The 25,345-nt window shown below is 40.7% G+C and overlaps 3 protein-coding genes across 3 annotated transcripts; all 3 read right to left on the reverse strand.

The window, feature by feature from the left end:
- Window positions 1-3,393: 3,393 nt before the first annotated feature.
- On the reverse strand, window positions 3,394-14,900 carry bace1 (beta-secretase 1). The gene is made up of 9 exons (XM_067594119.1): window positions 14,025-14,900; window positions 9,272-9,360; window positions 8,917-9,133; window positions 7,985-8,122; window positions 7,771-7,905; window positions 7,560-7,661; window positions 6,868-7,017; window positions 5,287-5,458; window positions 3,394-5,020 (listed from the first exon to the last, which is right to left on the reverse strand). The coding sequence occupies exons 1-9, from the start codon at window positions 14,355-14,357 to the stop codon at window positions 4,782-4,784; spliced, it is 1,575 nt and encodes a 524-aa protein (XP_067450220.1). The 5' UTR covers window positions 14,358-14,900; the 3' UTR covers window positions 3,394-4,781.
- Window positions 14,901-17,562: 2,662 nt separating this feature from the next.
- LOC137186851 (T-box transcription factor TBX1) lies at window positions 17,563-18,939 on the reverse strand. Its single transcript, XM_067595886.1, has 6 exons — window positions 18,933-18,939; window positions 18,612-18,786; window positions 18,403-18,504; window positions 18,054-18,225; window positions 17,743-17,898; window positions 17,563-17,634 (listed from the first exon to the last, which is right to left on the reverse strand). Exons 1-6 carry the CDS (start codon window positions 18,937-18,939, stop codon window positions 17,563-17,565), a joined length of 684 nt encoding a protein of 227 aa, XP_067451987.1.
- Window positions 18,940-20,571: 1,632 nt separating this feature from the next.
- On the reverse strand, window positions 20,572-22,990 carry LOC137185769 (apolipoprotein A-I-like). Its single transcript, XM_067594120.1, has 4 exons — window positions 22,897-22,990; window positions 22,082-22,133; window positions 21,770-21,917; window positions 20,572-21,583 (listed from the first exon to the last, which is right to left on the reverse strand). Exons 2-4 carry the CDS (start codon window positions 22,122-22,124, stop codon window positions 20,983-20,985), a joined length of 792 nt encoding a protein of 263 aa, XP_067450221.1. The 5' UTR covers window positions 22,125-22,133; window positions 22,897-22,990; the 3' UTR covers window positions 20,572-20,982.
- Window positions 22,991-25,345: the final 2,355 nt, after the last annotated feature.

The following is a 25,345-nucleotide window of genomic DNA, read 5'->3' on the forward strand; positions in this document are numbered from 1 at the left end:
TGTCTTGCTTTAGTGTCACTGCTCTGCAGCCACATCTGACACATTGTAAATGATACATTAGGATAATCCATGAGAAATAGAGATGGAGATGTTCTCAGACTGCTACTTTTCTTCAACCATTTGAAGCACGTCAACATTAACAACAACAGCCTGGCTGTTAATGACATTACCACCGACAGCTGTTTAGATACTTAATTATCATATTATATTATTGTATAAATCGCCTGATACCTGCCAGAATTTGCTGTCAAGCTACAGTCAAACCTGCTGGCTGCGTAGGAAGCTATCAGCTCTGCATTTAGCTGCATTTAGTTTTTGTTTCGCTCGTAGGTCTGCTAGCTAGCTAGTTTGAAAAATACCTGAGGCTAGGCATATATGTTAATAAACCGTGAGAAAAACCGCGAGAAGTGACAGCGTCTTCATTCTACAGCTTTATTAAGATAACGTTCATCAGTATACACTCAAAACAACAGAATGAAGGCAGAACTTGGAGTGGGACTCGAGTTTCAACCGGAGCATTGTTGTTGTTGTCACAGTAAGTTAGCCACAGTCCTGAGGCTAACTGTCGACACCGTCGTTCTTACGTGTAATAAGACGAATCAGTCGCCATGACAATGAACTGCGATCATACAGTTGGATCTTACCTTTCGCTTAATCCGTTCTTCTCATCGATTTCTTGTGAATTTTTCGAGTAACGATCAGCTTGTCATCTCATTTCCGTATGTAACACACAAGTCGCAACCTGGACGTTTGACGTCATACAGCAGTTGCGCAAACGTCGTACGTGCCACCTGATTGGACCAGAGCCATAACGGAGTGGCTCTTAGGTACTATGCTGCCCCCAAATGAAAAAATAGGGTGGCATTTATCTCTATTTCCTTCAGACGGCGTGTACTTTTTGTGTGAAACAGACCACGTCACATTCATGGAGACCTCTCCCGGGCTGAGGCAACTCCGCATCGAAGGAACTGACTGTTATGACAATACATGTACCAATAGATATTAGAAACATACTATTAAAGGAATGTTACCCTAACACAGTAAGGTAAAAGAAGTAAACTTCAAAATATTACGTGAGATTTAACCAGCGAACGAATTCTTGAGAATGAGATTAATTTGTTATGAGAATAACTGTGTACTTTGTGAAAGGGAAGTTTGGAATGTGTTTTTCCATTGTGAATCAGTGCAGTCTTTCTGGAGTGACAAGCAGAGCTGGCTATAGTCCAAGGAGATTGAGTTGTCACCCTTGGCAGTGAGGACAGTCAAGTCTGGTGTTTTTGTTGAAAACAGGAACTTGGACTTTGTTCTCAATATTGTGTTTTTACTGGAGAAGTTTTTTTATGCATAAATGACCATTGGATTAAGGAGTTAAAACTCTTGACTTGAAGACAAGAAAGCTCTCAAGTTGTTTTCATCACTAGATATGTTTAAGTTAATCTGAGACAGCCCTATTTTTTCTGTTATGTTATTATTATGTATTTATTTTATTTTATTTTATTTATTTATTTATTTATTTTGGAGCTACAGACCCCTCAAAACAAACTAGGTTGATTCTTAAACTCCATGCACATCTTCTCCCTGATCATTTTATTAGTCTCAACTGGCTCAGAGTGGAGGAGAGAGTATCATAGATAAAAATGTGTGCTGTTCACAGGATTGTCAATAATGTGGTACCCAAATATCTAATTTTTCTCGGGTCAGCGACGTCCACAGTTATCCCACTAGAGGGAGCTCCACTGACTTTGTGACATGCAGATTTAAAAGAGGCCCTCCTGGCCATTGTTACATGAAAAACTGTCTCCCCTGCCAATGCCTGATCTGTCTTCTATTGAATGCCTTGCTCTAAAATGTAAACCTCCATAGTTCATGGCAGTGCTGCTCCTAAGTCTGATTGAGTGTCTTGGCCTGAATCAGCATGTTGATGTCCCTACTCACTCCCAGGGGGCACACACTTGACCTAGTCATCACTGAAACCCTGTACTTGTGCTGTGGACCCATTTCCCACAGTTCTGCTCAAATCATACATCACAGCCCCCTGATTGCCAAAGCTGCAAACCTCTCCCTTCAAACCGATAGTGTTCAAAGGTCACAGTCATCCACCCCCTCCTTATGGAACCCACCCTGGACCCAGAAGTTCTTGCCAGCTGCAGACCTTTCTCCAACCTCCCTTTCCTGTTCTGAAACAGAACAGGAAACTGAAACAGCTCTGCTCAGGGTTGTGAGTGACCTGCTGATGGCAGCTGATGCAGGGTCCCCTTCTCTACTTATTCTCCTTGACCTAGCCTAAGTGCTGCATTTGACATTGTGGATCCCACTGTCCTCTTAGAGTGCCGCCACACCACCGTTGGACAGTAAAAAGTAAAAAATCCTTTCTATTCAGGAAGGCTTTTTCATCTTAACTCTTATTACTATTTTCTTTATGTTGTGTGTTCTATGTTATTAATGCTGTAGCACTTTGAGTTTCACTATGAATGAAAAGTGCTATACACATTACATCCTTTCAGTTGATATTGTAATTTAATGATGCCTATTTAAAACTAAATTTCTGTTCACATGACCACAAACCAAACAACAATCCAGCCTTGAGGAAACTGAAGTTTGAAAATGCAAAAAAAGAAAAAATTAAATTTCCATAAGACACAAAAACAAAGTTTCCAGATATTTAAGACATTATACATTATTTCAGACATTTACTATGTTAACATGTTTACCATGCATATCTTTTTTAAATCTGGCTGTACCAATAAATATATTTACCCTCACTAAAAAGGTAAAATAATTAGTGAACTGAATTTTGGAGATATTACACCTTTTGGGCATTAAAAAACAGAAAAATTAAAGGATGTAAAGCATCCAACAAAAGCAAAATTTTAAGTTTTTTAAAAGGTGAAAGAAGCCATTTGAGAGATGATTCTTATTCAGCTTAATTAAACTGATATACCGTATTGGCCAGCAATGTAACATTAATGGCCTTTCATTTTTGCTCAGGTATGCACAGTTCATGTCATATTTATTCTTATAAAGATTCATTACTAATCCTTTCCTTATTTTTATTTATTTATTTATTTTTAACATTGAAAAGGTCAAATTTTAACTGGCAACCTTGTTTTCTTTGGCGGCACCATATGGTGATAGGTAGTGATTACAGGTGTGTTTTTGGAACTCACTCTCAGAGATCCAGTGTCGCTGTGTGATCATCATATAGTATTGCAAATTCAAGAGCTTTCATCAGCAGGCCATAGGCTCAATCACCATTGTGTTACCTCATTCAGTGACTTAACAACATTTATTTAAATGAAAATCTTCAAGATTATAACTTTAAATATATCAGATATCAGTATATACATTAGAGTTAGTGGTCAAAGTTTTGTTCAAAGAAATCAGAATCATATGTTACAGTTACAATAAGTACTTTATTGGTTCAACAGTGCTGCCAGCGCCTGACAGATAAATATACAGTTCTGAGTTTTTCTATTTACAGCTTGCTCAGAGACAATACAAACTGTCCCTTGTAGACATACATTGTGTTCTTTAGTGTGTAACATACTTTGGGCTGGTTTCCTTGTCCAAGCATATATGGTCCCCATAGAAAGATGTAGTGAGTTAGGCTGTTTCTGTGTCTGTGAGAGAAGCCCTATTAAGTCTCGGTTTGTTAACATGTAATGTGTTGTCACGTGTGCAAATCATCAGATGGTGCAGCAGTAGTTTGCAAGGATAAGCAATGTGTTTCGTGTGTGTGTGTGTGTGTGTGTGTGTTTTTTATGTGCCTGCGCAAATAGAAGATCTGGAATGCACAAATCTTATGTACAATAGATACATTTAAGCTATCAATAGAAGAAGAAAAAGTGACATCTGATACTGACTGTTCAGTAGTCTCTGTTTCATATTAAGCAAAACCGATTTCATACAGTAAAATGCTGTTATTTCATCAAATCAACCTGTTTATGCTTACTAATTTGCATTGCAGAATTCTTTGCTGGCGTTTGCAAAATAGTGTAATTTCATAGACGCTATTCATACTCAGTAGTTATCATTTTCATAAGTGTCATCTTCATTTTCATAAAATCTTCCGGTATACTCTTCACTTACAATACAGCTATGCACACATACATACAGGCATGCTCACACATATCAAACTTGTTTCATTTACTCGTAAGCAACAAATAGATCTATAAACGCACACACGTTCATACGGTATGTTCAAATCATACCATAACAAACCATGTCCATGATGGATTCTCATCTTGTATGCACATCCAGGTCACCAGTTGCTTCATGTTTGTAAATTATATTTGCCCAGTAATTTTCCCCAAAGCCAAAATCACACGTGGAGCTCTGCAGTGTTAAGAGACCTTCAGAAGTTCCATATCTGATGCATCTCTGTGGTCTATTTATACGCTGTTTATAACAATAGGAAGATTTTTTTATTTCACTTTATTTTCCCACCTCTGTGCTGATCTAATCTGCATAGGTAGTTTACAGGAAAGAGGCAGATCTGCCTGTGATGAGACCGACTTTCTCTTGTTCCTCCTTTATGTCAGTAATGGCTCTAGTAATCCTCTTATCCTCTCTCATTTGAGAGCAGCTGGGCTCACTGTGTGTTCACTGTATGCCTGCGTTTCCTATATTTTTATATATTATATTCCTGAAAAACTTTCTCAAAACTCTCTTTCAACAGCACCATTTTATAACATTGTACATCCCTTTTACCACAATCCAGCTCGGTCCAGTGTTTCAAGTGTAGGTCTTCATGGCTCCTTTTGTCCCTGTCTTCTCCTTGTTCACTTAAGGAGTGATATGTCGTCAGCAAAGTCCCCATGTGGGTGGAGGCAGCGGGCGAAGCGCCACTGGCACACCATGAGACAGAGTGGCAGCATGAACAGAGCACAGATACCCGCCATGATGTAGGCGATGGTCATAAGAGTGGACTCGTCTGTCTGGGGGATGTTGTAGCCGCAGTCCTCCAGGTCGACGCCATGGAACGGGCCCTTCACAGAGGCCGTGCGAAACTCATCGTGAACTGGAAATGGGAGAGAATTGGATTGTATTTGATCAGGATAACAGACACTCCATGCTACTAGTGCTGTAAATAAACTAAGACATCCTCAAGACATATCCTGCATTTTATTCTTTATCCTTTTTCTTCTCCCCTTTTTGGTAGCCACTGTACTTCTTCCACTGTTCACATTTCATTCCTGACATTACAAACCATAAATCATTTTAATTATAGGAATCCATTTTCCTTCTCCCCCTCCCCTCCTCATCCCTCCTTCCTCTCTTCCTCACCGTGGCAGGTGCTAACAGCAAAGCCGATACGTTTCTTCTCTCGGTCAAAGACCACATAGAAGCCCTCCATGATGACAGCGCCCATAACTGTCCCAGTGCTCGACTGCGACACGGCAAACTTATAGCAGTCCTCCTGGGCCGAGGCTACATCCTCTACTGGCCGCAGGTATTGCTGCATAGAAACAGAGGGAGGAAGAAAAATTAAGTAGGGTTATATATGGATTATGACAAACAAGAAAGGGGACAAGACATATAAGACATATAAATATGTCCTATGCGCCTTTTTCATGGACTTTGAATTGGGATGGTAAAGAAAGAGACACAAGCAGCTGGAATGAGAAGTAAAAATGTTTTTGTGTTCTCATTTGTGTGTTCATTGTTGGCTGATTTGAGCTTATCAAAAATATATTGGTATCAGCCACAATAACATAAAATGCAAGAAAAATGCAAAAATCCAGAAACACTGGTGCCATTACATTGTTTGTCCACCAGAGGGCATCTTGGGCTTCTTTTCAAGCAAATTTAAGGGCTCCTTAACATTTATTTTGTTGATAATGTGTTTTTATGGTAAAAAAAAACAAAAAACTAATTGTATGTATGTGACTGTATGTCCTGATGTATTGTTAGTATGTTCCTGCTGTAGAAATGAGAACAGAAGACAAAGAAAGTAAAAACCTTTCTCAAGCGTTTCATCAAGGTCACTTGCCTCCCACAGGTTTACGGCACTGAACCTCAGTTCTAAATCTCTTTGTCAAACCTTATTCAGTCCACAACCATCAAGGCCTTTCTGAGCGGCTTTTTTGAGATTATATTTTTCAGGCTTTTTGCCTTCATTTGAAAGACAGTGTAGAGACAAAAAACTAGGGGGAGAGAGAGAGACAGTGGTATGACATGCAACACAGGTCTCCCTATGTCGTATGCGCCTTGACCATTAGGCCACCAGGGCACCCCTTCTGAGTGGCTTTTAATAAAAAACTTTTAGTGACTTTTCAGAGCTTTGTGAAAAGCATGAAAAGCTTTAGAAAATATATTCAAAAGGAAATTCTCTTTGAAATGCGGTCATTACTTTTTTTCCTCATGCCACCTAGCCAGGCATTCATCCACTGAGGATTACACAAAGGAGTACGGTTGAAGGATGAGGTGACTTACTGTGACCAGACTCCACTGTGAAAAGAAAACTCTGCACATATTCATGATTACAGGCAGTCAACGAAATCACCCAAGACCTACAGAGGATGTACACGACGACTCCTGGGTAACTTTGTCTTTACAGAAATGACAAAGTTATTTGAATTTTCAGTAAATGTTGTAACTTTTTTTGAGGCTGAGAAGGAAAATTAAACACCCATCCCTGACAGTGTCTAACTGGTTCACTTCAAATTTCTTAGCACTGGACAAGACTACAATTAAATTTTCCCATCCATGAATGCAGGTTAAGTGAATCATAATAGCTACTGATCATTTTGACAGATATTACTTTGTACAGTCCCATGCGACAAGTGTTATCACAAAGACAATCTCAGATCTGAAAACATTTGTGAACTCCTGCTTGATGCAGCCAGTACAAGATACTGTAATTACCTGTGGCAGGATGGAGATTTGAAACGACTGGTTACGGTTTTCACTCATCAGGTAGAGGGAGATGACTGGGAAGATGTGCCAGGGTGTCGTGCCGGCCTGCCAACATACCAGCTGCTCCCCCAGCCAGAACCCAGAGGGAAACTGCTCTGTCTGGAAAACAGGGTCAGGAGGACATTCATTCTTTCCTTTTCCATAACTGCTCGTTAACAATCAGGGTCATGAGGGAGGCTGGAGCCTATCCAAACATGCAGTGGGCACGCTAGGGAAAGATACCTGCAGTATTATTTTTAAAGCCCTAACTGCAATTTTGACCTTAAATTTGAAGTATATCATAATACAGTTCATTACTCAAATAAGAGTGACTTGAAAATGTAGTCAGATCTAAATATTGTATATTATGAGTTCTTAATCAACCACAGGCTTATTGATAATGTACTGTCCACATCAGTGCTCTTCTTGGTGGTCTTTCACATTTTCATTCATACAAATTTGAGAGCATTCCTGCTTTAAGATATCAGTCTAATAAAATGAGTCTGAAGCTTTTCAGTGTGGGGTAAAACATTATCATTTGCTTTCATTGGTTATCGCAAGATAATGCTTAATAACTGGGGTAGCGGAAGCAACAGAGCGAGGAAATGTGACACAGAAGATAATAAGGATATAACTGTATTTATGGTATAGTAGGGACTGACCGAAGAAGCCGCTTCAATAGCCTTGACCGCAGCCTGGAAGACTTTTCTAGGCAGTCGAAGGTTGGTGGTTCCACTGTCCACGATGCTCTTATCATAGTTGTACTGTAATAGACAGAGAAATAGTCAAAATTACAAATCTTTTAGAATCAATAGCTGACCAAGAAGTTATTCTTTGGTTTTTGCAGCCTTCTATCTAGTTGGCAGATCTCACCTCCTTACAGTCCATGTTGAGGTCCTGCCCATTTACCTCAATGCGAACGATAATGACCTCATAGTACCACTCCCTGCGGATGGGAGTGTACCAAAGTTCTCCTACATACAGTGACGGATCCACTCCTCCAATGATCTAAGAGAACAGGGATAAAGATTATCCAATACTGGCTCCAAATGTGATACTGGATGATTTGTGTGTCTGTGTGTCTCACCATGCTGCCGCCAACAGTAGAACTGCCCAGGGAGTAGTTTTGGGTAAAGCCGGCTCCACACAACTGGAGAGAGAAGAGGTTGGGGACAGGCGTCTGGCGAACCAGAGAGTCAAAGAAAGGCTCCAATGTCTCGTCAGGCTGGAGAGAGAGAGAGAAGTAAGTAGGGTAGCTTTACTGCTGAATGGCCGAACCATAATGCTGTTTTTAGCTTTCAGTTTTGAATTTCCAAAAGATTAAATAAACCTCCTCCTGCTCTACAATACCATCGTCCAAACAACATAATTGTTGTTAAATCAGGTTTCATCCTGCCTCTCTTTTTCCTAATTCTCCTTTCCAGTGTTTACAATCTTATATTACTTTTCCTACAAGTATTGCAGTGAATTTCAACAGTAATACAATTTAATTTTAAGTATATATATCCAAAAAGAAAAAAATATATCCAACATCCATAAAGACATCACCTCTGTTCGGTTTCTCTGAGCATTTTTGAATGAATGCTGAGGTGAAACTATGTATGTTGGGAGTTCCAGAGAAAAGTAATCTAATAAACAAATAGTGTAACTGCTCCTGGGGCATAATGAAGAATATTACCTTTACAATAAGCTTTAAGTAAAATTTTAAAATGTTTCATGCAGCTTCATCAGCCCACCTTTCTTCTTTCACCAGCGGGTAGTGCAGTGATCTAGTGTTCATAGAGACCGTCCTGTACCTGAACAGTCTCATGTTCAGTCTCAACCAGCAGTTGGGTTTGTGTATTTTACTGTAACAATTTGGTAAAATGCAAGTAAAAGAGGAAGAATGACTAAAATAGAAAAGACTATGATTTCTGGATACTGTCATCAAATGTTTTACCAACTGAAGGCGCCAATGTGCAAAAGTGCCCTGTGAGGTTTCACACTGAGCTAACTGACAAAGGGACAGGCTGCTCTTACCCGGGCTATATCGGCGTAAGCCAGTCCCAGGATTCCCTCCCAGTTGGATCCATTGATGAAGAAGCGATCTGACTGGGTGATTGCAGCAATGTTGGCACGCAGCGTGGCATTTGGGCCATGTGGCACAGAGACAAGGTCGGTGCCCAGCTCCCCTTCCCAGCGACCCTGGGTGTAAGGAACATACACACTTCTGCCGAGGTCACGGTACGAGGTGGAGCTGTGAATGAGACAGAGGAGGAGTTTTACTTTCCAACAATCTTAAAAAAAAATGTATCTGATGTTTTTAAATAGTACAACAAATTTGATTCTTGGCGCTTTTTCATCCAGTTTTACCACTGATTTTGTCTCTACTCACAGTGAGCGGTGGTAGTATCTGCGCAGGAAGGGATGAGCAGCTGCCCCGACAGCAAAGTTACTGCTTCCTGTATCCACCAGGATGTTCAGCTAATGAATGCAGGGAGACAGAGAGAGAATGACAGGCAGAGAGAGAGAGAGAGAGAGAGCAACTTATTAAATATATGCTGGATGCATTCTGCACAAATCAATAGGTTTGTAAAACGGATGCTAAGGTTACATTGTGAAATTGATTATGTTCAATCTCTGAAGGGCAAGTTTAATCTGAATCTTGGCTCCCTTGGAGACAGAGACATCCTGTAAAACAATTTTCCCTGCTGCACTGAAAAACAGAGTCAGACTGCTGTGGGCTTTTTAACGTCTGATACTGACACCTCCATTTTTTTAAGATATCGATGGCCTTGTATGATATATTTTTTAGCCGAATTTTCTCTCTTATTCACTTCTCACTTAGTCTTGTTTTCATCTCCCAGTCATTCTCTATATCCATTTCTCTTTCCTTGTAGCGTCCTGTGCTGTTTCCTGTTGCCCTAAATGTCCTTCACTGTCCCCTCTCTGTCTCCACTCTAACACTCCACTCCTCTCAGGTTGCCCATTCTACTCCCCATCTCTCCATTCTCCTCCTCTTCAGGCTGCATCTCCATGTAAGTATCATATTTTGCGCAATCAGTCAAAACAGACAGTGAATGTGTGAATGGAGCACACTGGCAGACGGTGATGAGTACAGACATACAAAACCTACACGCATTATATTATATATTACCCATATAAACTACTGTGTGTCATATTTCTGTACTTGTCTGTTATCTCCATGCAACACATAATTTCATACTATAATATAAACTATATAATACCTTTGTCATTTGTCTCATTTTTCTCTTTATGCTGCTGTGGTTTTACACACTATGCATACATTGTATTATTCACACATTTTCATAGTTTTTAGTCATACACAGTATGTCTACTAAACACACTGTAGAGCTAGTGTGTTTAGTAGACGGTGTGATAGATAGACACATACTAGACAGACTGATTGATTGATGAAGAAAACACATTGATAGACGAAATGGCACAGAAACACCCAAACAGATGAAGAGACAGGCAGCCATAGAGTCACAGCAAGCTGTTCAATAATGGATTGGCTCTTTAAATATCCAGAGAAGTGCTACTGTCTCAAGGGCTGGGCCTGAAAGCCCAGAATAAATACTGACTCTGTCTCATTCATTTTTTTCTAACACACACATATGTACAGTACATCCCTGTCAATGATACATTACACACGCACACACACACACACACCTATATATACTGTCTCTCCAAACACCACTACCATCAGTAATGATGAACTACACACTCTGTCTTCCTCTCTTGGACTGAAATTTGCTGACTGCTCAGGATAGATCTGTTTCTTTCATGCATGCTCACACACATACACCTAGCCCTAGACACAGCACTGCGCACAACCACACAAACACTACCAAACACTAAAGGCTGCATCTTGACACACAGAGACCTCACATCCTTCTCTGCTCTCTGTCTCTGTCTTCCTGTCCTCTCTGGCAGAGTGCCTGTCCGTTTCAGCCATTATGGAGGAGAAATCATCGAGTGGTTACCATAACATCTGAAAGTTACTGTAAACGACTTGAGGTAATTTCCACAACTTTATATCTACCACATCACTTCTCCTTATGCACTTATTCGAGTTCAAGCCATTTTGCACTTGCTGAACCATTGAATTACACAGTACTTTAACCTACTGCCTCTTTTAGTCTATTATATGTGCAGACTAATAAATTAGTTTATATAAAGCTTTATTTAACTGGATGTGAGGGCTTTTAAGGCCTTAAATACATTTACATAATTTGATTCATGTTTATTTTAAGACTTGCTAAAGGCCTGCAGATGGCTTATCAGTGTGGGGTTATAGATATGGTTTTCCTGCCTGGTCATTTTAATGAATGAGATGGTCACTGATCCTTGACCTGCACTTTTCTGCTTGATTAATATACATCACTTGACAAGACTTGGAGCTGCTGTTTTTACTGTACTAGAGGGCATGTTTCCCTGATGTCCCTCAGGCTTAGTGTGCTTGGCTCCAAACAGGTGCAGCTTTCCTCAGAAATCTATACACCCTCATATATGGTCGTTTTCAATATGCTGTCAGAAATACACAGTGTGTTGTTGTCACCTTTATTTTTGCATCTTACAATGTCCAAATTTAAAGTCTCCCTCCTGTCATAAATGTGTTTTTCAGTGTTCAGTTGGATGTGTGAGCTTCACTTCATTCATCTCTGTGCTCACCTGAAATCTGAGTTTGAGGAGGGTACCTACGAGTTTGATTTGTGACATCACATCAATTTTGAAAGCAATTATGTTCCAGTATTCAACTTACACAAGTGTGATGTGGAAACTTGAAGCCTCCAGTGCACAAACACTGAGAATGGACTATACAGTGTTTTTTTTAAATATCTTCAAACATGTCTGGAAGGGATCTTTAAAAAACAATTTTATGGGTTTTCATTTCAGACCTCAAAGCAATAAATGTATCTGCACGCCCGGTTGTTTCAATGTAAATTCCAAACTTGTATAGAATAGAAGTAATGATATAACAGCAACAGATTCTGATAATGAAATTATAATTTTTGTTTGTCCTGAGATCAGAGGTCACAGTAGGCTACATGGTGATCAAGCCCCCGTATATGTGGCGGTGATTTTTGACACAGTGTCCAAACCCTGACATGCAGGTCATGTGATGCTCTCCAGCCCAATAAGACTTGCGTTATGGAAATGTAAGTAGGACGTGATGTAAACATTTTTGGGGTAGGCACTGTGTGAGCCACTTTCAAAGGAAATGAAGGGCCCCCATGCTTGGATACGTACCTCATGGGATCACAAATCTCAATACTTTTTTGCTACCGAACACTGAGTACCAGGAGACCGCCAAGTAGTGAAAGATGGCATTAAATACATTCACATATTCTTGCTTTTCTTTACTCACTTTTTGATCAGTTTTGCCCATTTTAGATCATATTTTATTAATTAAAAAGAGTGATTTGAAGAAGAATTTTTATATTTCTCAAAGTAAGGTGTCAAAAAAGCATTGCTTTAACATTAGTAACAAAACATAAGCATTATATTATATCACCACTAGAATCAAACATTTCAAATGATCCCCAGGTCTAGATTGTGGGGACTTCCACAGGTTGAAGGACATTCACTCTATTCAGCAAAACAGCGTGTTATCTGTCTTTGCTGATTGGCTCTTCCTGGCTCCCAGTCACTGTGGTAGACAACAGAATTCCCGACCTGGCAGATATGACTCTGTCTTTTAATGTCTCTCACTATCTTTGATATAGGAAACATCAGTGTCTCTCATGGGCTCAGTGACACCTCCGCTCAGCACCTCGGGCCCGCCGTCTCCTTTATCATCTCTTTGTAATCTTTCCCTTTACAGTATTTCCTGAAAGCTCCCAGCTTCACTCCCACATCCTCCCTCTGTCCTACACACTTGTGTTTTTTTCTCTCAAACTCCCACCTTTCTCCCACTTTCTCCATCTTCTCTTGCTTTCATTCACTCATCATTCACACCTTGCTCTCTCTCTCTCTCTCTCTCGCCATTCATTAATTTCTGTTTCACTTTCTCTGTCACCTTCTCCCTCTCGTTCTTCTCCTCTTCCACCACCTCATCACTTTCTCCCTCTCCGTCTATCCGTCGCCCCTCTGTGTGCCAGCCTGTACAGCGCAGCTGCACCCAGCTGGCACTCCTCACTCTGCAGAATTAATGGTTCCATTATCTGTCTGTATCATTCAGTCCTTTCTCTCACTTTCACAGATACACACACACACGGGCCATCTGTCATTGCAGGGCCATCAACGGTATTGTACCATCGGACTGTAAATTTTGAAATAATTTCAATTCAGTTCACTTTGATTTCTAATTCACCCAATAATCACAGAAATCTTACATTAGAAACATAAAAGTGTGATGATCTTCATATTAATAAAGAACACACACACTGCAGGTGTGTTATCCCTTTGTCACTACGTGCTTAATATATAATATAATATGATCATAATATCCCCATAGGCCCTTGGAGCGTGTCTGTGATACTCTAATATATCTGTTTTAATGTTATAACCTGTTGTGTAGCTGACTGAAACAAAGTGAGAGGAACACACATAGACACACACAATTACAATTTATAATTTCATTTAACAAACGCTTTTATCCAAAGTGATGCACATCTGAGAGCTGATACAACACAAGCAAAGATCTAGTGAGTCAGTTGCAAGGCTGAGGTTAAAGTGTAATAAATGAAAAATATATGTTAATGCTCTCATAATATTGCTTTTTCACTTTCATACTTGCATATCAATAAAGAACAGTGGATTGGATTTACTTTATTTTTGAGGCTGTACCACATTGAGTTAAGTGCACCTGGCTGAAGTACCTGCTATTTAATGCAACATTCTTGCCAATAAAGCAGATTAAATTAAATTGAAAGAGAGGGAGAAAGACAAGGAGTGAAGGATCATAATGAAAATTGCATTTTGCAAGCAGAGCCAGACTTTGTGTGCAGTTAAAATAATAAGCAGTCAAACACAATGCTGAAATAGAGATTTTATTGATTTATTAGCCATTTATATCTGATGTCATGTAGGCTAGTTTTGTTTTATAGGCCAAACATCTACTTGTGCACGTTTGTTCACATCATACATCGAGGAGTGCTTTGACAAGATGAGAGACACTTTACCTTCTGCGGAGGAGACCCCACGGCCATCTCCACGTAGTACCCCTGGCCGGACTTCCCACGCAGGTTATCGATCATGTCCACGAAGCTGATACCTCCCGCCGATGCCACCGCTCCTCTCCGCCTGCGCGCAGCTAACCTCCCCGTACTGCCGCGCTCGCGGTTGACGGCCGCGGCGGGTGGCAGCGGCGATGGCTGTTCAGCGCGAGCGCCTTGCCGCAGTGGCACGCGGATGGCTAGAGGCAGGCCCGAGGCGTCCGGCGCGGACTGACCGCTGCTGAGCACAAACAAAGTCGTCCATGTAAACAAAGCTGTCAACAACGTCGACGACTCCATGTCGACGCAGAGTGAAGTTGTAATTTTTTGGTATGTTTGGTTTCGACTTCAGGGCTCTCCGTTCAGTTTGACATTCAGTCTGCAGCGGCACCGGAGAGGAGATCAGGTGGCGATGATGCTAAAATGACGGATAAAACCATGATGAGCGACAAATATGTAGAGGGACAGGGTCACTTTCTGTTCTTTTTCTCCGGTCAAATGACATTAAATGAAACGGCTGAGAAGAAACCTATTTCAGACTACGAAACAGTATGTGGCCTAATGCAACATCAAATCACCCTCACAATGTAGCCAAGCAACCTTCGGTGTCACAGATCATTTAAATAATAATTAAACTACAGGCTCTCCCTCCGTGCTCAGTGTATCAGCAAACCGCGGGCCTGCGGGGTCTTCATGTCAAACGACCGAAAAACCATCGTCGGTAGGCAGGCTGGCCGGCGGGCTACCGTAATCCGCATCCTTCCCCTTTCCCGACCCGTTCATTCTGTTCTCCGCCTTCCAGTCTTTCACCTCCTCCTCCTCCTCCTCCTCCTCCATCCGCCCCGCTGCATCCTCAGAGCTGCGAGAGCTCGAGCATCACCGCCATCAAGTCACAATACAAAAACACACGACTTCCTGTGGGCATTTCCAAAAAAGAAGATAGTAATAATCCCGAACTCAGTACTTCTCAAACCTTTTCACGTCAAAGACCCCTGAACTGACACAAATTAGACCACGGACCCCCATTTGACCAAATTTTGTCCCAGGGTCCCCCATCTGACAAGGTTTTTGCCCTCAGATGTTTTATTACAGAGAGTGTTTGAAACCTATGACCAAAATAGTCATACATTATGTCATTGTGTCAATTATAAATGGGATTATAGTGAAAATAGATTATTCCCCTTTTTTGCTGGAGACACCTGGAACACCCTCAAGGACCCCTGGGGGTCCCCGGGCCCCACTTTGAGAACCACTGATTCAAGGAACTGCTCCATATCTGTCATTGTTCAGTTTTATTTTACAGAACACTTTTCTAAAGGAACACTTTGATTTAGATTTCTCATCGTTATTTGTTTATTTATTGTGTGTTTGTATTTCATGATGTCTTTTAGTTTGAAGGTAAAGCGCTAATGTCGGTCATGGGTCGCTTCACTTCTTCAGGAAATAACACTGCATTCTGGGTAATGAAGTTTTCACCACAATGCAGTGTGGCTCAAAAGAATGTCTGTTTCCATATCACATTTTAATTTGAGGCATTAATTAAATTAATTATTAATCACGCTACCTGATTTCATACAGTTAGGTCCATATTATTTGTTCAAGTTCAAGTTTACTGTCATTCAAACTATATATTCACATTATATGGTTTCAAATACACACATATGTGTATTTGTATACAGATATTTTTTTAAATACACACAGTATTTAAAACAGTATATTATGGCACGACTATTGAGTGCCCTGGTATAGATAGTATATAAGTTAGTATTTGCTTTTTTTCTAAACAGGTATTATGCCTAATTTAAGAAGAATCAGAGACCATGATTTCAAAATGTATTTTTATTATCTCAACAACAAACTATTTCATTACAGTTGCACAAATTTTGTAACAAGAAATAATATAACTAGTGAGACTTTTCAGTGTCTGTGGTGTCACTGTACTGCTACAATCCATATTACTCCACTATGACTCTGTAGTGCTCTCATTATATGCTGTGGTATTATTTATAGCCTATATCACTGTAGTATATCTATCCTATTGTCATAGACACTGTGGAAGAGTTATATAGCATCCCTATAGATTTATTTTGTATGGCAGACCTCAAACTATGTACATGTATTATCAAATACACAATAAAACTGCATTACATCAGATGAAGAAGCAGGTCCAGTTTTTTTCAAAACACAGTCACTTGGCTTCTATGACAGATTGCCTCTTTCATGCGATGATCCTGGACAGTCCCAGTAGGAAGGGAGGGGGGAAAAGAAAGATGCAGGGGCTGCTATATTGTCCCCATCTTTCCTCTCCATGTTGAGTCCAACTGAGTCTTTATAGGGGTGGAACAGTCCACTCTGCTCCACTAACAGCGGAGCTGAGTCTTCCTGTCCTAGGGATGCAGGAGACCACAGTTGGACAGGTATTGATCAGCAGTCAGACTAAATTTGTTGTATCCCCTATCTATTAAATCTAAATCATTAGGCCACTGCTGTTCTGACTTAATCAGATTCTGCCTATGTACCCATCGCGGGAGTGGTAAGACATTAATGATTATTACTGCGACTGGAAGATGTCAAAGCACAAAGCCCACTTTAACCTGTGCTTCAGTGTCTCTTTTCAACCATGCATTTTGTATGAGGTGTCTGCTTAGCATTCAGATACACTTCCACCACATAAAACAATGCTCTGACTAAAAGAAAAATAGCAAATATAAGTTACAAAGTTACTTTAATGATCCCTACCGGAGGGCAGGGGAAAGCAGGGAAGAAAATAGTGTGTAAGAACAGAGAAGATATTGGAGCAAACTGACTACTGTGATAAAAGAAACTGAACAAGTATAAAATTTTATTGATTGCTGAATCTTTGCTTGGAGGAAAAACAATATCATTATTGTGAAAATGTATTAATATGCAGTACCAGTCAAAAGTTTCCATGCACATTCCCATTGCCTTGATTATGCTGAGACATTATACTCAACATGTATTGCAAATAGAGAGATACTCACTGGTTAAAGTCTTTGAGCCCCAGCTTGTCTCCTCTACAGGTTTGGTGGTGAGGGTCTCAGCTCTGCCCTCTGGTGGACACCACACTGCTAAGGGCCTGGAATTACCCACCCTACACACACACACACACACACACATACACACAAACAAGTATTCACCCCACACAGATACAGTTTATGTTCACACAAGTATAATATATGATATTATACTTGTGTATATATATATATGTGCCCATACATACACATACTGTATATATCTAAATTCCTATAAGTCACCACAACCATGTATCTCACAGTTAAATGGCCAAAAATCTTCCATGTATGCACTTCTTTCTATACAAAGGTCAGTGATTAGGTATCAGCAAGACAGCTGCCTTATCACTATTTACCAGCTGATAACAGCGATAAAGATGTACTGTGATCTAGTCATGATTTCAACTGGCCTATCCAGGGAAAGATGTGTTTCTTAATCAGGCAAGCTGGATTCAGACCAGACTGAATGACACTCACCAGTCCTGAGGGTCTGTAGTCCTGAAGCCTTTAGCAAAGGGGTTGCTGGCAATCTTTAGCTGGGTGATCTGAGAGAGGTGTAGGAGATGGGGGTAAAATAAATCAGATAAAAAGTAAAGAAATTTCTCCCTAACTCTGGGTAATTATTAGTTTGAAGCCCATCCTGGGTTTCCTACCCGGTGGTTCTGATAGGCGGTGACCGCCATGAAGCGTGTCTCAGGGAATGAGAAGGAGCAGAAGTTCCTGTATGCATTCAAATGGCTGTTGGGTGCCGGATCCACATACACCACATGGAAGCGCGGCTGGTAGCGATGCATTGAGTTCAGTATCATCTGGCAAGGAATAAATAGGAGAAAACAAACAACAAGCAAGTTAAAAACATTTCTACATGTTCTAGCACAAATGTTAATTTATGTAAAGTAACGGTATTTGTCTACTCAAAAATAAATGCATATTGCTTGTAGTATATAAAATGACATTAACTAACATGTCCGTTGTCATCCAGCAGGTTGTTGGTGAGCTTGAGGGTGTCGAAGGATACAGTCTGCTTCATCCATTGGGCTCCACGGGCTGGTGAGTCTGGGTGGAAATGCATCCTGCTTGGAGCTGCAACATCTGCTCGACCTGCCACTAACCAGGATGAGCTGTGGAACGCATATCTGACACACACACACACACACACATGCATGTGTATAATGTTTGAAATGAGGCTCATAAGGTAAGAGGAAGCTAACGGAGGGACAAATAATGCTAAACGGATCAAAATCATTTACGTTAACACAGTTAGTCTCTGTTACACACGAAGAACTGCACACCTCCCTCTATGTGTCTCTTACCTGTATCTTTTATCATCAACAGGGATGAAGTCCATGAGCAGAACATATTCAGCAGCAGGATCCATGCCAGAGATTCGCACCTGGAATGTTGGAAACATCCTCCTGCAGTTTACAAACACATAAATGAACATAATGTGGTAAGAGACGCCAAAGAATATAAAAGGATAAAACAACATAATGAGGAATAGAAATATGAGTGCTGTTGTTACCGTCCAGCTTTGGTAACAATCATCTCTGTGCCCAGCTGGTCAAACTGCTGCCAAAGTGCATGCATCTCCAGCTGAACTCTGACCCCACTGACTTGGGGGGCTTTAGCGCTCGACAATGACACTCCGTCTGCACAACAGGGCAGAGACAGTTCACAGCTCCGAGACAGCTGAGGACCTGAAGAGAAGAGAGGGTGAAAAGAGGGGTGTGTGTTGAACTTTTTTCCACATTTGGATCACAGATTGAACCTTTAATCATCATCATATGAATCAATATGTTCTCCAGTGAGCTCAGCTAGTTTTGATCCTAAAACAAACACTTACCGTCCATACTTTGAGTGGACCTTGCTGTGGGGCTGAGGGTCCACAAGATGAATACTTCTGACCACAAGTAGCAACTCCGTCAATACATCAAGACCAGTCGGGAATCAAACCCACAATTTTGCTATGTAGCATAGAAGTGAAGGCAAAAATCTTCACAGGCTTCCTCCCAGTCCAGTGCCAGCTACTGCGGTAGATGTACATCCAAGTGTTAGGAGTGGCTGTTTGTGTCCAGGAACAAGCTGGTTTTATACACCATGAGCCTCTCACTGGGGACCTCCATGCCTGCCTCATCCATTAAAATACTCATAGTGCCACTGACATGCACTAATCACAGCTGCACGCACGTATATGCATGTGGCCCCAAGACCTGTGAATACACAAGCGCGTGCACATAAAAACACTCACACATTTATGAAGACATGCACACACACTCACAAAACCTATTTGGAAAATGTAGAAATTCATTTCTTATTGTTTCTCATAGCCTAAAGCCTAAATGTGGGCTTGTCTTGACCAACCAGTAACACATTATTAACATCCTGATCAGCCCAGAGTTACTGGGTGTGGACAGATGAAGACAGCAACAAACTGCTTTTATTATTCATAGCCTATTTTATTGGAGCGCAGTTTCAACACCATACTAATTGGAGAGTCAGTTATTCCCTGAAACTTTAATGAAAAGATATTTCTGGTTTGGTTTGTTGTCAAACATTTGAGCATATTCACAAAATGCAACAAATCAGACTTTGTCAAATATAGAAAGATTAGGTGCTGGACTTATTTCTAATTTCTCTGGTGTGTGTGTGTGTGTGTGTGTGTGTGTGTGTGTGTGTGTGTGTGTGTGTGTGTGTGTGTTTGTGTAAAGCAAGGCTTTGTGTCACATGAAGACCTCTCAGTAATGCATAATACTCAAAGTAAGACACAAATGATTTGATATATGATCTTGATCATTCAAAGCTAGCTAATTACAAATGTCAGTGGAAGTGTTTAGTGTTTAGTAGTGTGGTTGTGATGTGTGCAGGTGTGTTTGTGTGTGTGTGTGTAGCCCTATGTGGCTCTATGATGGGACAGTGTTGAAGGGTTCCAGCCTGAGGGATCCAAAGAAGAAAAGAGGGTTTTTCCCTAATAAAGCACAACAAGACTTAAGTTTGTCAATAGGCCAATTCGCACCCTCGACTCACTGACTCATTAATCACAGCTTTCAGGACCACGGGCAGAAATATCTCATATGTTATTGGATGCCCATCGTAAGTAGAAATGATTGTATTAATATTGCTCTTTTCCAATGGACCTTGTGATCAATGATGACCTCTCAAAATGCTGTCTTCATGACATGACCTTAGAGGCTCACTGAGGTCAAAAACACTCCAACAGAGCTGGCCGTGTTCTGTTATATTCCTACGAGGGTAATTTTGTTGTTAAACTGCATTATAGGTTTTAATAGTTTAAATAAAATGAGCTATATTATAATGTTGGTTTCTGGGGGGCCAACATGGATGTAATAACAAAGTGAAATGCAGTGTGTTATAGATTGTTATATACACTCTATTCTGCATTAGTGATCGTTTAAGAGACAAGAGTAGGATTGTAATATCTAACTGGCATATAAAATGTTTAAATTTACAGTCAGAGAGCAAAGTAGTATAAACAGTCAGATGTTTATTGAGCTGTATTTCATCAAAGCACAGTTTTCATCAAACAAGCATCATTACACAGAGGTTCAGGCACTTGAGATAATTCACACACAATTCCTACACAAAATGTAAGCAGATGGTCATAGTATGTGAAGAGTAAAGCATGTGTGTGCTGAGTATGTTTGTGTCTGTGTCTTTGCTTGCGTTTGCTTGAGCATGTGCGCATAAAGTAAGGTGTTTGCATGGGAGAGAGAGAGTCCCGCCAATTTGTTGCAAAGAAGTGCATCAGTTAGGCATTGGCTTCTTTTTGGGAGTTGGTCTGGATGTGTGAGGAAAGAGGGAATGGAGAGAAAGGTGGAATGGGTCTATTACAGACAGGTAGGTGAGGTTAGTTATAGGAACAGGGTACAGAGGATTTAGCTTTGGAAAGAAGCAAGGACGATCTCCATGATCTGCTGGAGCTTCGTCTTAACTTCCTCGGCCAAAGGTGCAATCTTCTCCCTCAGGGCGGTGAGGTCTTCGGTTTTGATGGATTTTGCCTGGTCATACATCTGCCTGGCCTGATCCTTGTATTCATCCACGTAGGGCTTGGCCATGGTCTTCAGCTCCTCCAGACGCTCACTGACCTTGGTACGCACAGCTTCCACAATGGGTGCCATGGCAGCTTTGGTCTCCTCAAGGTTGACGGCAATCTTGGAACGCAGCTCCTCCACAATGGGCTCCAGCTTGGCCCTCAGGGCTTCCATCTCAGCGGTGTGCTTGGCATAGTGCTCGCTGACGACGGGCTCCAGATGGGCGGTGTACTCTTGGATGTGCCTGTCAAGGACTTCCTTCAGAGCAGCACGTTTGGGCTCGAGCTCGGTCCTCAGGGTTTCAAGATCGGCCTCAACAGCGGCACGGAATCCAGCGGTGGCGTCAGAGATGGTTTTGACAATGCCGTCAGTGACGGGGGACACAGAGGTCTGCAGAGCCTTGATCTGAGTGTGCATGTCCTCCAGGCGCTGAGACAGCTGCTCCCTGGGAGAGGACAGAATAGAGGACAGCAATGCAATTTTAGCTAAACATTAAATAAACACATCATAAATGGTGATTTGAGAACTGCAAAAAGTCAGAAAGGTGAATAAACTAGTGACTAAGAGCGTAGACAAATTACTTAAAGCAAACAGAAAGTGGAACTGACTAAGGAGAATGACATAGCCTTACTTGAGCTCCTTGTACTCAGTGTCATCCAGCTGATCCAAAGCTCTCTTGGCGCTCTCCTTGACCTGGGTCATGTAGACATCCATAGCGGCCCGGACGTGGGCCAGCTGGGATGGAGCATCAGCCTGCATCAGGGAAGCTCCCTGAGAGCCTGAGGAGGAAAGAAAAAAAAAAAGAAAATTAGTAAGGGGAAGGAGGGGAAAACCGCAACAGCAAGCAACATACAGCTTTTAAAAACTGATCCACTAACTTTTCAACACTGTATTCATGTTAAAGTATTTTCCCTCCAGTAAGAACACTAGGTGCAGTACTCACCGACGGCCAGCAGAAGGGCGAGAGCAAGAGCAACGAATTTCATGATGGTGGTCTAAACAGGAAAAAAGAAGCAACAGTTGCTGATTATTCAATGCACAGGTTATACTCACATTATTACACTGAAATGAGTTTTAATAAAACATCTTTACAAATACATCTTTATACAAAAAAATGAACAAAAACCCATTAATCCAATAAATCTTGAATCCCCTGAGGTATCCAGATAACCAGGCTTAAGAGTTAACACACCTTCAAAGCTACACACTCATCCCAGAATTGGCCCAAATACATTCACCACTAGACATATGCCTGCCTATTAGAAGAACCTGTAATCTGGGTAGATTAGGGATTGCTACAATCTAGAGACAGCTCTGTCAGATTAGCTCTGGACTTCTACCTAATCCTGATCCAGCCTTTACAATAAGACACGGTCATAGAATTAGCTAGTGAGCCCTCTGGACTCAGAAACAATCTCAACCTAGAGGCACTGGAGTTGAGAGATTATTTTTACAAATCCTTGAAGTTAAGATAACTGCTGAAATATCACCAAAGGCTGAATAACATTCTCTCAAAGTTACAATCAATTAAATTATATTTCTTAAAGTCACAATTAAAGTTAGAATAAACTCTACTGTAACTTTACAACTTATCCTCCTGCCATAGAAACTTATTTACAACTCCATCAAATCTTACAGCGTGCAGAAAACTCAGTCACTCTGGCAGATCAAAAAGTTCTCCTGCTACAGTTACAATGTGCTGACTGCCCGTTCTACAGCCCAAGTCCCAGTTACAGCCACAGCAGTTGCTTGTCTTACCTGGTGGAGTTTCGTGAGGAGACTGAATAACTTCAGCAGGAGCAGACTTTTTATAGTGCCCGGGTGAGGGATGAGTCCTTGCAGAGAGGAGGGGGAAGGTGTGAGGGTTGTGTGTCTCCGTGGAGGTGGACCTCACCCCCCAGCCATCTCCCTCAGCAGGGGACTGAGTTGAGAGTTCAATGGTCACCTGCTGGGAGATCACTCAGCACACACACACACACACACACACACACACACACACACACACACACACACACACACACACACACACACACACACAGTCACAGATATGTTATCAGTATCATACATCTACTGTAACTCTTACAGAAGTACAAACATTTCTTGGCAGGACCTAAAAATCAATCACTTTTTTTGAGGACACCATGACATTATAACTTGTGGTTTGATGGTTTATTCTGGAACAACTATTAGCATTTTGTCCTGCTTGATAAAGGCCTTTCTCATTTGCCTTTTGACCAAGCCTCTCCTGTTGTGCAGAAGACATGAAAGGCATGAACAAAAGGAAACTTGGTGTGAAGATAGAGTCATGAGGATGGTTAAATTAGGAAAGAAATGTGAATATGACTAACAAGGGAGGGGTTGACAAGATGGAAAATTTATTTGTTTTATAATACCAGTCAAAGACAGGAATAGAGCGGGAGAAAGGGAGAGAGGGAAGGTAATAAATAAAATAAAAGCAAAATAAATAAAACTAAAGACTGAGACAAGCAAATAGGTATGAAACAGGAACAGGCTGCCACAGAAAGTCTAAATTTCTCCACATTGCCTGAGTAAAGGTATCTTGCAGGGATCCATACTTGGGTCCTGTTTTATTTTACTCATTTTTGCAGCATACACTTCAAACAACAGTTTCGGTTGAACCCCCACCAAATGGTTTTGCATGACATTTCTTTGAGTGCGTATGATAGCAAAGCCACATTATTTACAGTCCTAGTGCTGCCAGAAGGCTGCCAAGAAAAGCAAACAAGAGCAAACAGAGGACAGTGACTAGAGCTGAGTTTGATGCAATCAACTTTGTCACTAAGCTGTGGATAAAAAATATGCATGCACATACACTCCCACAGACCCAAATGATACCACGTAACATAGTGCAGTAATCTAGTATCATAACATAGTATCAAAATAGACTTATCTCAGTTTATAGAATAACAAAATTTGTGGCTGGTGTTTGAATATGTGTGCACTAGGATGTGTGTGTGTGTGCATGTGCGTGTGTGCGCTGTGATTAATAGGTCAAAGATTGGTTTGTGCCATGCTGTTGTTTGTTGTCCTGTCACCAGTGGACTTTGTCACCATGGCTTCATGTAATTTGAGGAACAGGAATGATCATAGTATAGAGTTGTCTCTAATTATACATATATATGTATATCACAGGTACTATAATCTTTTCTGTCACAAAAGCTTGCCTATCAAAAGAATTTTCTTTGATTTGCTGTAATATATAATTCTGCTCTCTCATTAAAAACTGATATAATGTGAATGTATGTGGTGAAATCAGTTAAACGCAATAATATAAAATATATAAAAACTTGCTCTGGTTAATTAAATGCCTTATTTATATAAAGAAGGTGACATAATGTGTTCTTTCAGTGATCAGTAAAGTGCTTTAAACTAACATTCTAGTTAAAACCAGACCAATATTGCAGATGGTAGGGTGATATTTAAGGTTTATGATTGATTTATTTCTTAATATTTTGGGGATACATATATTACATATATTTTTTATTAACCCTTGTGTATTAATGTGCTTTCTAAATGATTCCACAAAAGCATCTCTATGTGGTGATTGGCGAACCATGATAGAAATAAAATGTTGCCTTATCTGACATACCAGACCCAAGCTATCTGCAGGGTGAAAGCTAGTCTAAGAGTGCAGGGTTATTAGGTACAAGGTTAATCATTGTCATCTGCAATCAACAGCCGCTGAGGCTGATCTGTGTTTCTTGCATAAGACAGTTCCAGTAACATATATAATCAATACACGTTTCTCTGAATAATACTACTCTTGAATTCTCCCCCTGTCAATATTTGCTCTATGTGATTGCCACGTGTTTAGTGCATCCCTTATACAACACATGACAAGATACCATAAATTATACAGCAATTCAATTCAATTTAATTCAAGCTATTCAAAACAGACACTTGTTCCCCGTATATGCAGATGCTGCATTGAATATGCTACCATAATTGTCTGAATTTGATAGGAATGAATTAGGAGGTGAAAACTGTTTAAGGTAGATTTTTAGCTGGAATAATCTTAAAGGAATAATCCAATAATAGTGTTGATCTTAGGACAGAATACAGTGCCAAATATTCATAGTCATAGCTTAGTACCATATAGTATGCTGGAGGAATGCTACTGTACATTTATGGTTGAGGTTGAATTTGTACTAAACTATCAGAAACTACACTTACATGGTTGATCAAG

This window comes from Thunnus thynnus, chromosome 7 (genome assembly GCF_963924715.1).
Source record: "Thunnus thynnus chromosome 7, fThuThy2.1, whole genome shotgun sequence".
In the NCBI taxonomy this organism is placed as follows: Eukaryota; Metazoa; Chordata; class Actinopteri; order Scombriformes; family Scombridae; genus Thunnus; species Thunnus thynnus.

Bases quoted from the DNA above. Each gene is read 5' to 3' on its own strand.
- bace1 (XM_067594119.1), bottom strand. From the start codon at position 14,357: ATGGAGTCGTCGACGTTGTTGACAGCTTTGTTTACATGGACGACTTTG. The intron at 8,123-8,916 runs GTAAGAGCAGCC...CTCTCTCTCCAG, and splicing joins CTTACGCCGATATAGCCCGG to CCTGACGAGACATTGGAGCC. The intron at 5,459-6,867 runs GTAATTACAGTA...GTTTCTATGCAG, and splicing joins AAATCTCCATCCTGCCACAG to CAATACCTGCGGCCAGTAGA.
- LOC137186851 (XM_067595886.1), bottom strand. The intron at 18,226-18,402 runs GTAAGAGACACA...TGTGTGTGTCAG, and splicing joins GTTGATGATAAAAGATACAG to ATATGCGTTCCACAGCTCAT. The intron at 17,635-17,742 runs GTAGGAAACCCA...CACCTCTCTCAG, and splicing joins CCGCCTATCAGAACCACCGG to ATCACCCAGCTAAAGATTGC.
- LOC137185769 (XM_067594120.1), bottom strand. From the start codon at position 22,124: ATGAAATTCGTTGCTCTTGCTCTCGCCCTTCTGCTGGCCGTCG. The intron at 21,918-22,081 runs GTGAGTACTGCA...TTTCCTCCTCAG, and splicing joins CGCCCTTCTGCTGGCCGTCG to GCTCTCAGGGAGCTTCCCTG. The intron at 21,584-21,769 runs GTAAGGCTATGT...GTCCTCTCCCAG, and splicing joins ACTGAGTACAAGGAGCTCAA to GGAGCAGCTGTCTCAGCGCC.